At 42.5% G+C, this 12,412-nt stretch overlaps 1 protein-coding gene and 1 non-coding gene across 6 annotated transcripts in view; both read right to left on the reverse strand.

The window, feature by feature from the left end:
* LOC132379939 (UPF0450 protein C17orf58-like) overlaps positions 1 to 12,412 on the reverse strand; it is a 76,019-nt gene that overhangs the window by 15,566 nt on the left and 48,041 nt on the right. Inside the window, exon 1 of one of the 5 annotated variants that reach the window (XM_059948313.1) lies at positions 930 to 1,013. The exons of the other annotated variants lie outside the window; for them this stretch is intronic. Within the exon in view, the coding sequence (XP_059804296.1) occupies positions 930 to 1,002 (73 nt within the window). The 5' untranslated portion in view covers positions 1,003 to 1,013. Of the gene's footprint in view, positions 1 to 929; positions 1,014 to 12,412 lie in introns of those variants that run through there. 5 annotated transcript variants of the gene reach the window in all.
* trnar-ccg (transfer RNA arginine (anticodon CCG)) lies at positions 2,215 to 2,287 on the reverse strand. Its single transcript has one exon. It is a non-coding gene; the product is annotated as a tRNA-Arg (tRNA).

The raw sequence follows: 12,412 nt of genomic DNA on the forward strand, positions 1-12,412 counted from the left end.
TTGCTCTCTGGCTGGCCGGGTTAGTTTTAACTTTTAAATTGTGATTCTGATTCTGACAGTGAAAAGCTACAACGGACCGAGTGATGATTCCCAGTTCTTCAAACAGACGGGTCAGCAGGGCTGAGGTTTTGTCTTCAATCAAAGCACCATTCCTTCCGGTGAGAGGAACCGGCTGATTTGATACTCCTCACAAATAGACCTCCTGCCGACCAGCGGTAACAAACCGTACCAGCAATCCCAGTTGTTTCTCCCCGACCCTCTCACCCTTTTAACTGTAATAATTGAGATAATCGGCGATGCCGACCATTCGAGGACCCCGAGACGCTTACACATCTGCTTTTGACTAAGCGCCGTACGAGCCAAATTCACACCTTTGAAAAGATTCCACCATCTCGTTAAAATGTGTCCAATGATCAAATTCATCTCCATCCTAACCACGGCACGAGGGGGAAGGCAGGAGAATGGGGCTGAGCGGATAATAAATCGGTCATATTGGAATAGCGGAGCAGACCCGATGGGCCGAATGTCCGGATTCTGTTCCTAAGATTTATGTGTTTATAATACGGTAGTCATTAAAAATCCACATAACGTGTCTTTGTCAAAGTGCCGGATCACATTTTGCGAGAACGTATCTAAAAAACTTTGGACTATCACGCTCATTATAGGTTCCAACCTTTTTTTGGTTTTCCAGTCTTATATTCTCCCTCTCTCACTTTAACATGCAACACTCTTACAGATTGGTACGAAAACATGCAGCTGTCTTTTCCCATTGTAAAGAAATCCAAAACATTTTCGGATTTTGTTAAAATTCTATCAGAGATTGTGTGTGTTTTTTTTTCCAAATACAACGCGGCCTTTACCTTTCCCACCTGATTCCAAAAGACATTGAACGTTTTGCTTGGAGTTGGATATGAAACAAAACCGCTCACCTTTATTTTTGGCATTGATAATTTTTAAAAATACCACGAGCGAGAAGACCTGAATAAGTAACAACCCGTTCATGTTGAAGCTGAGGCGGGAACACAGCGACTGGAGTGGGGAGGCGAGCCCTACAGTTTTATACCCATCCCGTGCTATGCTAATAAGGGACAGCGCTGCAGCCGGACCAAGATCAAATGTCATTACCTTCCACTTCAATCCACTGGTAATCTACTGAGGTAATATTTCAATGATTACTCTGAATTGGTCCAAAAGCGAGCAACAAAGCAAAATTAAAAGTTTTAAGGAAGACGAATGCAAAGATGATTTGAACAGTCTTATTGAGGTTGTTACATTCGGCAGACAGCACATGGAATGTCATCACAATACAACTGCTCTAGACCATTACACGTTTAATTTATCTGTTTTTCTCAATGCAACGTTAGTTTAGAATTTTACATACCACACAATTTTGCTTTCTCCACGTGTTAACCCTGTTTATTTTGCATCGGGAGTAAACAGTATTCCCTTTCCTACACACCTCAACGCAATGATGAATAACAAAATACCTGCACGATGAATGCCAATAATAATGTGTTGTTTTAATGCTAAACTATGCTTCCTTAAGGTGGTTATAGCCGGGGGGTAAACTCTGATCTCAAACCTCAGCTGCTTTGCGGCTGTACCCACTCATGAGAAAAGCTTTGGGAGTTAACCCCGAGGAAAAGTCCGGAGCTGGTGTCCCTAAGCGGTGACTTCAACGCCGACTGGCACCTCCTGACGCCGCTGGTGCCGAACGGCATCGGTCTCTGCCGTTCCATCGGGTCTGCTTTTTGGGCAATAGCTTGCTCGCCATATCGTCCAACCCTGGTGTGTGCATCACATAGACAGCAGGGATGCGACGCCCATAGACGATCAGAACAGAATTTTAAACTATAAACATTTTGAGTGTTTTTCTATCTCATTTTTATGTTGTTGTAGTTTAAAAAGTACAGCATTTTAAATTACTGCACCTCTGTTGTGAGTGCTAGCATGGATGGCTGTTGTTAAAACAAAGCGGACAATCCGGACCCAGCAGCGGCGAAGAGCGGGTCTCACTATCGCCCTCTACTGCTGGTCGGCCGGAACCGCCGCGGGGACACGCGTCCGGACGCCGGTCCCCCGGGTTGACGAGGGCGCTCATCCACGCTCATCCGGGGGTGGACGGGAGTGGCGGCTCGGCCGCTTGCCGAGTTGCCGCGGAGCCCCAGGTTGCGGCAGATTCCGGGGCAGGCGGCACAAAAAGGTGCCGGCGAGCGACCCAGATGGGACTCGAACCCACAATCCCCAGCTCCGGAGGCTGATGCCTTATCCATTAGGCCACTGGGTCACCACGAGTTCTCGGTATCACCAGCGACTTACTTAGACTGGAAGGGCGAAAGCATTACTCTTCAAAGTTAAAGGAATTGAACGATAAATCATATCCTAAGGAAATTTATCGCCCTGAGCAAATAATATTTTACCGATGGGGTGCATACTGCATGTAGATTTATTTGTATTTATGAAAGAAAAGCGTCGAAGTCAGGTTTATCATCACTGTGGTAAGTGATGTGAAATTTATTGTTTTGTGGCAATAACACAAAGCAAAGTCATAAGAATACCACAGATTCGTTTGAAAACTAAACAAATAATGCACCATTCAGCACATTTACATGAAGAACTGCCATGGACACACTGTCAAGGACACGATAGCTCATGTTCTCAGTATTTTTTTGTTTACACAGTTTGTCTTCTTTTGCACATTTGTTCTTTATTAGCTTGTAAGCCCATAAAATGTAAGAACAGGATTAGGCTATCTGGCCCATTGAGTCTGCTCTATCTGGCTGATTGATTATCCCTTTCAACCCCATTCTCCTGCCTTCTCCCAGTAACCTTTGATGCCCTGAATAATCGAGACCATCCATCAACCTCTGCCTTAAATTTGTGGCGAAGAATTCCACAGATTCACCATCCCTTGGCTAAAGAAATTCTCCCTCTTCTCAGTTCTAAATGGATGTCCCTCTACACATCACTCTCCACATCCTCTCCACATCACTCTGTCTGGACCTTTCAATAGGTTTCCATGAGATCCCACCTCATTCTTCTAAACTCCAGTACAGGCCCAGAACCATCAAATACTCCACTCTGCTTTGGAGCACTCGGACAACAGCAAAATATGTGGCAGTCTGCCGTTTATCAATTACAGCTCACCATTTAACAGAATCATTCCTTCAGTATAAATGAACAAGCTTCAAAACACAGGTCTTTGCACCTCCCTCTGCAACTGAAAGCTTAACTTCATCAGGAGAGGATAGTCTACGCGGATCAGTATTATCTCATCTTCATTGACAATCAGCGCCACCGCACCTCAGGGATACGTGCTGTAACAATAGTCAAGACCTTACTGGCTGTTGCAATTTACCTTCCACAGCAGCGAATAGTTTTTCCGGGTGGGTTGGCACTATAGGTTGGGTTACTGATTCTTCTTTTGCAGTTTTTCAATGGACAATTCCCCTAGCCATTGGAATTATTTTTTTAGTGTTCCTTCTGTTGTACGTTGAGGCCTGCAAGGACTGAAGTTTGGTGAATTTGGCCTTGTGACTCCACTCCGTTAACTCCAATACTCGACCTGCACTATCATTTGTTGTATACCTGTTTTGCTATACCCTGTCTTGTACTCGACTTTTACCCATTCCTCTGGTTCGTCCTTGACCCTAGGAGAGTGAAGAGCAGAGACATCCCTAATCATGTTATCCTCGCTCCCGTCTTTCTCCTGGCCCTGCCTGATCACTTACATTCCATAGGGATATGCGTGTTTCTCGCCTCATCTTGAAGGGGGGTTGGGATGTGTCTGTTGCAAAAATTGATCTAATAATATATCCCGTGGAAAGATGAGCTGATAAACATCTTTCACTCACTTATTTGGATGTTACTTATTTACCGCTGTCAAAGCTGGAGACCAACCTCAGCCCCAGCCCAGATCACCAGCAGGCTTGCTTGCCACAGCGTCTGACTGGCAACTGAAAGTCGATCTTGGTGAGCAATTAAAAGTTCTCTGATTTCATCACATCATCATCCCTGAGCCCTGACATGGTCATTCAGTCAGAAACCTCAAAGCAGGTGACAGTGCCTTGGGAAGACCAGACTGGGGAGGCGTTTGAGAGCGTTAAGAAAGCTGGCGGATCAGTGCCAGAGACAGGGGCGGAGGGAACCTGTAGGGGTGGGGTGTAGAGGTCTTGCTCTCTGTTGCAAAACCAACTCTCTCCTTTTAATTAGGGGGGCTGGAAAGAGAAGAGCCACCAGGAACGTCACAGAGGGATGGCTATGGATCAAGAGGTTGAGCCTTGGGGCCCGATCAACCCTGGCTGGGTTGCCTGGGTGAGAATGTCCGATGTTGATGACCCCAGTGTTACATCACTCATTACATCTTCCAACGCATCCTAGGTGTATCTCAGCATCACTTTCTAACACAGGCTAACATTTTTACCTCTTCTTTTATATAATATGGTTCTTAAAATTTTGCAACTATATTGTTCACTATTAATGATGACATCACACCATTATGACTTTTATATTCAAATATATTCTATATTCTTTGACGTTTATATTAAAAACATCTGCCTTACTATATCTTGTGTGTTATAATGAGAGGCATTGATTCTGTGGCTAGTCAGAGGCTTTTTCCCAGGGTTGCCACAAGAGGACACAGGTTTAAGGTACTGGGGAGTAGGTACAGAGGAGATGTCAGAGGTAAGTTTTTTTACGCAGAGAGGGGTGAGTGCGTGGAATGGGCTGCTGGTAACAATGGTGGAAGCGGATATGATAGAGTCTTTTAAGAGAACTTTGGATAGGTACATGGAGCTTAGAAAATTAGAGAGCTATGGGTAACCCTAGTAATTTCTAAAGTAGGGACATTTTTGACACAGCTTTCTGGGCCGAAGGGCCTGCATTGCGCTGTAGGTTTTCTGTGTTTCTAAGTTTCTAATATGGTTCTTAAAACTTTACAACTACATTGTTGGCTATTAATGATGACATCACACCATTATGACTTTTATATTCAAACTTATATTCTTTGACTTTTATATTCAAAACGTCTGCCTTACTATACCTTGTGTTTTGTATTATACAGTAGTAAAGACTTAACAGAAGGAGAAAGATGGCTACTCTGTGGAATGCTATACTCCTGATCACATTTTTACCTATTTTGTTGTGATTTCTTCGGAAACAGCAACGTAATCCTAGGCCTACAAAGCGCAATGCTATCACAAGGTAGAAATATTTGAATTTGTTTTACCTACTATTTCTGTGCAGGTATGTGAAGTTATCAAATGCATTTTATCAAAATATGTATTTTATATACGACCCTGAGATTTGCTGCCTGAGAGGAGATGAATCTCAAGGTTGCATCTGGTGTACAGACTTTGACAATAAATGCTCTTTGAACTTTGTGGTATTCCTACAAAGCAACGAGTAGGATAACTGGACCTACCAACATTCTCATTTGTGTTATAGTTAATGTTACAGGAACAAAATCCCATGTTCTGACAGAACAGACTTGGTGGTCCTTGCTCAGTTAGGTTCTCTGGGAAAACTTCAAAAGTTGGGAAGATGTGTCAATTCTCAGTCAGGTCCAATGTTAACAATGTAAAGGAGGAAGACCTGGACAATTATACCTGGAGTCCAGATCACCAAAATGGGAAGAAAAATATGCATATGTCATGGTTGACATCAGAATGCCAAGCTACAGCACACCAGTGAGTGTTCATTCCCATGGGAGGGACATAACCAACCCTACATTGTGACATCTTTTTATGGGAGCCCTGAATTACAAGTACAGACAGAATCCTCAATAGGAAAACTGTACCCTTCCTTACCATATAAATGTTCCCCCTTCTATTTTACTTTGAAATCATGTAACTGATGAATACATTTTTCTGATCTAAAATATGAGATTATTAATCCTTAGGCAAAAGTAGACAGCAGCACATGATCAGTAACTTGTTTACAAGACTCGTTTTCAGAATACCTGAATAATATCAGGCACAACATCGAACGCAAGGCAACATCCTGCGAAAGATATGAACTACCTTTAGCTCAATGAAAGACATTACTAGCTGATCTGATGAATTGATGGCAACAAAGACTGTGATCCAAACTTGGATGAAACAAAAGGCAAGAACTGTTTGTGAAAAAGAAAATCTTAAAGATGGATTAATATGGACTTATAATATGGACATTGATCCATGTGTTGGCCAGAAAGAACTACATTCTAAATATCAGTGAATTCGAATGAACCAAGGACAGTGGAAGCAGACAGACTAATTCTCTTTGTTCATGCCGTGTGCTTGAGGATGGAGGCTGCCATTTTGTAAAGGCACTCTATTCTCCACTTTGTGAGCTTGGCATGCTGGGCTTGATCAGTGTTTTACAGAAGACACAATGATACTACGGGTAATCTGCTGGACTGGAGATCATTTCCAAATAAGAAGTTATTTGTGAGATGTTCTTTGGTTGGCTATAATATGCAGGTTTTGCATGTTGGAGTTGGTGCTTTGCTGGTGTGATTTGAGCTGGTTGCTGATTGAGAACAAAGAGCCATAAATTATCGACTGTCACTTGATGGGAAGAGGGCAATAAATAGATGATGGCTTGGAGCAGAGCCAATAACAAGATGTTAAAGGTTAGACACATGACCTGTGGCCAATGATACTGGAATGCGATATTTGAATTGGTAAGGAATGGATATAAAAGTGGATGCTTTGTGTGTGCTGGTAGTGGTAACTCCAAAGAATAACCATCGCAGATACAAGCGTGAGCAACCCTGCGTGAAACACGTGGCGAGTGAATCGGGACAACAAGGAACGCCTGGCTAGCGTAAACTCCTTTGCCCGGGCAATACCTTTGCTATTCTTTGACTGTTCAGGAGAGCCAGGGATACTTAATGGGTGTGCACACAAGGTACTTAGAGTATGAATTCACGTACTTGTTAGTTTAAACAATAAGTGTACTTGTCAGTAAATACAGATCTCTCTGTGCCTCACTAATCATTGTTATCAGAGGTAATTCTTACAACACATGGTTGTCACACATTTATGGAAAAATTATAATGGCAGTAATCCTTTGAGATTTGAGAAATGTGTGCAGTTGAGATTAAGGAAGTGAATACTCTAACAAGAAAATCACACCGAGACCCCAGTACTCAAAGAATTCTTTAAGCATTGGATCAAGGAGAGCTTTTCTAGCATTGGTAACCAACTAGAATGGTTGGTAGAGTAATAGTTTGCTCCCAAGAGGAGACGTGGCTGTGCCTGATCTCAAAACTGATTACTGTAAGGAGAAACTGGGTTAGAAATCTTTGTTTAGCAAGTGCGGGGGTGGGGGGGGGGTAGGGGTGATGGATAGTAACTGTCCAGGGATGTTGGGCCTTTTTTTTTGCCAAATTCAGCTTTCTAACATAGAGATCAAAGGGTTGTTTTTGAGTAAGGTAAACTTACAACCAATGTTCTTTGTTCAGCTTCTTGTTGTAAATAGGAGCCAGTCTTCAGTTCTTAATGCAAATGGCAAGCAATAATCAGTCTGAAGTTAAAAAGGACAGCTTTGTCTATAGAGCACAGAGTGCTGGCCCACAGTGCCTGGACTGATCTCTCGAGAGCTGCAGCGCAAGATGATCGGGTTATTTAACTACATAGTGTGGGTAAGTTATTTAGTTCAAGGGATCTTGCAGCCCAGATTGATACTATCACTTGCCACATCAAGTAGCTGATCTGTTAATAGTTGGAAGGTTTATGTGCTTACAGAGTCAGCTTCACAGCATGAATTGTGGAAACCTGGGAATTCTGTCAGACCACACTTGGGGTATTGTGAGCAGTCTTGGGCCTCATTTGTAAGAAAGGATTATGCTGGCATTGGAGATGGTCCAGCAGGAGTCTATAAGAATGATCCCAGGAATTAAACCATTAACGTACAACATTTTATTTGTTCTAGGCCTTTATTTGCTGGAGTTTATTAAAATTGTGCGGGGAGGGGTGTGGAATCTAACTGAAACCTATTGAATATTGAAAGGCCAAGACAGAGTTGATGTGGAGAGGATGTTTCCAATAGTGAGAGAGTCTAGGACCAGAAAGCATCGTCTCAGAATAGAAGGAACACTTTTTAGAACAGAGATGAGGAAGAATTTCTTTAGTCAGAGGGTGGTGAATCTGTGGAATTCATTGGCACAAACAGGTGTGGAGGCCAAAACACTGTGTATATTTAAAGTGGAGGTTGAAAGGTTCTTGATTATTTTGGGTGTCAAAAGTTACGGCGAGAAGTCAGAAAAGTGGGGTTAAGAGGTTAATAAATCAGCAATGATGGAATGACAGAGCAGATAATGGGCTGAATGGCCTAATTCTATTTCTACAGAATGTCACATGTTCTCAGGCAGTGGCACTTCAGACTGCAACCAGCCTCTGCCTGATTCCCTCTAAATAAATCACTTTTAAACACAAGCTGTTTGATCTTGAACACCCTTGTTAAGGAGAAACATTCTTTATTATCTACCCTATCTGGTTTCCAACCACCCTCCTCCCTCCTACCACCCACCATCCTCTTTTCTCCAAGGAAAAAATATCCAACCTATCCAGTCTCCCTTAACTGAAATATTCCAACCCAGGCGAAACCCTGGTGGCTCTCTGTACTCCAGGCCAGTGCGATCACATCCTTCCCATTGCGTAATGAGCAGAATTCCACATGATATTCCATCTGTGGCCTAACCAAAGTTTTACAGAGTTGTACCAACACCAACCATGAACACTAATGAAGACAGTGCTAGGATATCTTCTTCACTATCCTGTCTACCTGTGCTGTTAACCCTGTATACCAAGGACCCTTTGTTCTTCAATACTTCCTTGGGCCATACTATTCTTATCTATGTCCAACCCCTATTTGACCATCAAATGCACCACCTCACATTTATCATGATTAAATTTTTTCTGTTATTGCCCTGCAATAACTGGTTAGTATTGTTTAGTAGCCAGTGTTTACCCTCTGCATTACCAACGCAATCACCAATTTTCATGTTATTGATAAAGATAGGGGATTGACTTTAAGAGCCCTGAGGTAATGTTGTAGCTCTATAAAACTCTGGTTAGACCACTTTTGGTGTATTATGTTCAGGCCAATGTCAGGCAGGTGCTGGAGGAACTGAACAATGTAATCAGCAGCTACAGAGCTGGGCACCCTGACATCTTCCTCAACATTGTGGGAGATTTCAACCGGGCCAACATGAAGTCGTCTCTGAACAAGTACCACCAACATATCATATGTGGAACCAAAGGAGGCAACACACCTTGACCACGTTATCCCAAAATCAAGAGCGTTTACAGTGCCATTGCGCACCCTCACTGGAGTGTCTGATCATCTGGCTGTACTTCTGTTCCCAGCCTATAGGCAGAAACTAAAGAATGCAGCATCAGTGGTAAAAACCAAGAAGGAATTGGCGGGGAAGGCGGAGGAGCACTTACAGGACAACTTTGAGTCAGTAGACTGGACAATATTCAGGGATTCATCTTCAGATCTGAATGAATATGCCACAGTTGTCATCGACTTTATCAGGAGCTGTGTGGATGAATGTGTGCCTTCAAGAACATACCAGACATACCCAATCAAAAGCCATGGATGAACCAGGAGAGTCATAGTCTGCTAAGGGCTGGATCTATGGCATTCAAGACCGGTGATCTAGATCTACACAAGAAGTCCAGGTAGAACCTACGGAAAGCTATTTTAAGGTTTAAAAGAACAATTCCAATTGAGATTAGAGATGGAATTGGATGCACATCAGTTCTGGCAGGGCCATTACTTCCTACAAAGCAAAACTAACATCATGAAAGGCTGTGATGCTTCACTTCCAGATGAGCTCAACACTTTTTATACTTGCTTTGAAAGGGAGAATAAACCTACACCTGTGCAAATCCCTGCAGCCTCTGATGCCCTTGTGATCTCTGTCTCAGAGGCCAGTGTCAGAACATCTTTCAAGAGGGTGAACCCTAGTCGTGCCCAGATGGTGTACCGGGAGGGGCTCTAAAAACCTGGCAGGACTGTTCAATGACAGTAAGATGAAAGAGCTGATTGTGGACTTCAGGAAGGGTAAGACAAAGGAACACATACCAATCCTCATAGAGGGATCAGAAGTGGAGAGAGTGAGCAGTTTCATGTTGCTGGGTGTCAAGATCTCTGAGGATCTGACCTGGTCCCAACATACTGACGCAGTTATAAAGAAGGCAAGACAATGGCTATACTTCATTAGTTGTTTGAGAGATTTAGTATGTCAACAAATACACTCAAAAACTTCTACAGTTGTATTGTGGAGAGCATTCTGACAGGCTGCATCATTGTCTGGTATGGGCGGGGCACTGCACAGGACTGAAAGAAGCTGCAGGGGGTTATAAATTTAGTTGGCTCCATCTTGGGTACTAGCCTACAAAATACCCAGTACACCTTCATGGAGTGGTGTCTCAGAAAGGCATTGTCTATTATTAAGGACCTCCAGCACCCAGGGCATGCCCTTTTCTTACTGTTACCATCAGGTAGGAGGTTAGAAGCCTGAAGGCACACACTCAGTGATTCAGGAACAATTTCTTCCCCTCTGCCATCCGATTCCTAAATGGACATTTATCCCTTGGACATACCTTACTTTTTTAATATATAGTATTTCTGTGTTTTGCATGATTTTTAATCTAGTCAATATATGTATACTATAACTTATTTATCAGAATCAGGTTTATTATCACCAGCATGTGTGGTGAAATTTGTTAACTTAGCAGCAGCAGTTCAATCCAATATATAATCTAGCAGAGAGAGAAAAATAATAAATAAAATAAAATGATAATAAATAAACAAGTAAATCAATTATGTGTATTGAATAGATTTTAAAAGTGTGCAAAAAACAGAAATACTGTATATTAAAAAAAAGTGAGGTAGTGTCCAAAGCTTCAATGTCCATTTAGGAATCGGATGGCAGAGGGGAATATTTATTTATTTATTTATTTTTGGTCTTCTATATTATGAATTGCATTGAACTGGTGATGCTAAGTTAACAAATTTCATGTCACATGCTGCTGATAATAAACTTGATTCTGATGTTCAATCTCTCTCTCCTGTGTTCAGAGGGGTGATAATCATACCAGTGTCCAAGAAGAGCTGGGTGAGCTGTCTCAATGACTATTACCTAGTGGTACTCACTTCAAGGAACAGCACTCACATCTACTGTGATGAAGTGCTTTGAGAGATTTCTCATGGCTAGAACCAACTCATGCCTAAGCAAGGACCTGGACTGGCTGCAATTTGCCTATCATCACAATAGTTCTACAGCAGATGCCACCTCACTGGCTCTCCACTCAGCCTTGGATCACCTGGACAATACCAATACCTACGTCAGGGTGCTGTTTATTGACACAATCATACCCTCAGTTCTAATCAACAAGCTCCAAATCCTGGGCCTCTGTACCTCCCTCTGCAACTGGATCCTTGACTTCCTTATTGGGAGTCCACGGTCTGTACGGATTAGAAAATATATCTCCTCTTCGGTGACAACCAACACTGGTTCACCTGAAGGTTGCATGCTTTATAGAAGTAACCTACCGGAATGGTTGGTGGAGTGATGGTCTGCTCTCTTCTGATTGCTACCATCAAAGAGAAGGTCCAGGAGGCTGAAAACACACGATGTTTCAGGAACAACTTCTTCCCCTCTGCCATCAGATTTCTAAATGCACGCTGAACCCATGAACACTACTTCAGTTATTTTCCTCTCTTTTTGCACCATTTATGTAATTTAATATTTTAATGTATACTTACTGTAATTTGTAGAATTTATCATTATGTATTGCATTGTACTGTTGCAACAGAACAACAAATTTCACAACACATGCCAATGATATTAAACCTGATTCTGATTCTGACTCAGTTCTGGTCCCCTCATCATAGGAAAGATATGGAAGTTGTGGAGAGAGTGCAGAGGAATTTGACAGGATGCTCCTTGGATTAAAGAGGATGTCTTAGGAGGATAGGTTGAGTGAGATACGGATTTTCGCTCGAAAGTGAAGGAGGATGAGAGATGACTTGATAGAGGTGTATACGATCATAAGAGGCATAGATAGACTTTTCCCAGTGTGGAAATGGCTAATATGAGGGGACATAATTTTATAGTGTTTGGCCACAGTTTAAGAATAAGGGGTAGGCCATTTAGAACAGAGTTGAGGAAAAACTTTTTCACCCAGAGAGTTGTGGATCTATGGAATGCTCTGCCTCAGAAGGCAGTGGAGGCCAATTCTCTGGGTGCTTTCAAGAAAGAGTTAGATAGAGCTCTGAAAGATAGCGGAGTCAAAGGATATGGGGAGAAGGCAGGAACGGGGTACTGATTGTGGATGATCAGCCATGATCACATTGAATGGCGGTACTGAAGGGCCGAATGGCCTACTCCTGCACCTATTGTCTATTGTAG

Source organism: Hypanus sabinus, chromosome 23, assembly GCF_030144855.1.
Source record: "Hypanus sabinus isolate sHypSab1 chromosome 23, sHypSab1.hap1, whole genome shotgun sequence".
Classification (NCBI taxonomy): Eukaryota; Metazoa; Chordata; class Chondrichthyes; order Myliobatiformes; family Dasyatidae; genus Hypanus; species Hypanus sabinus.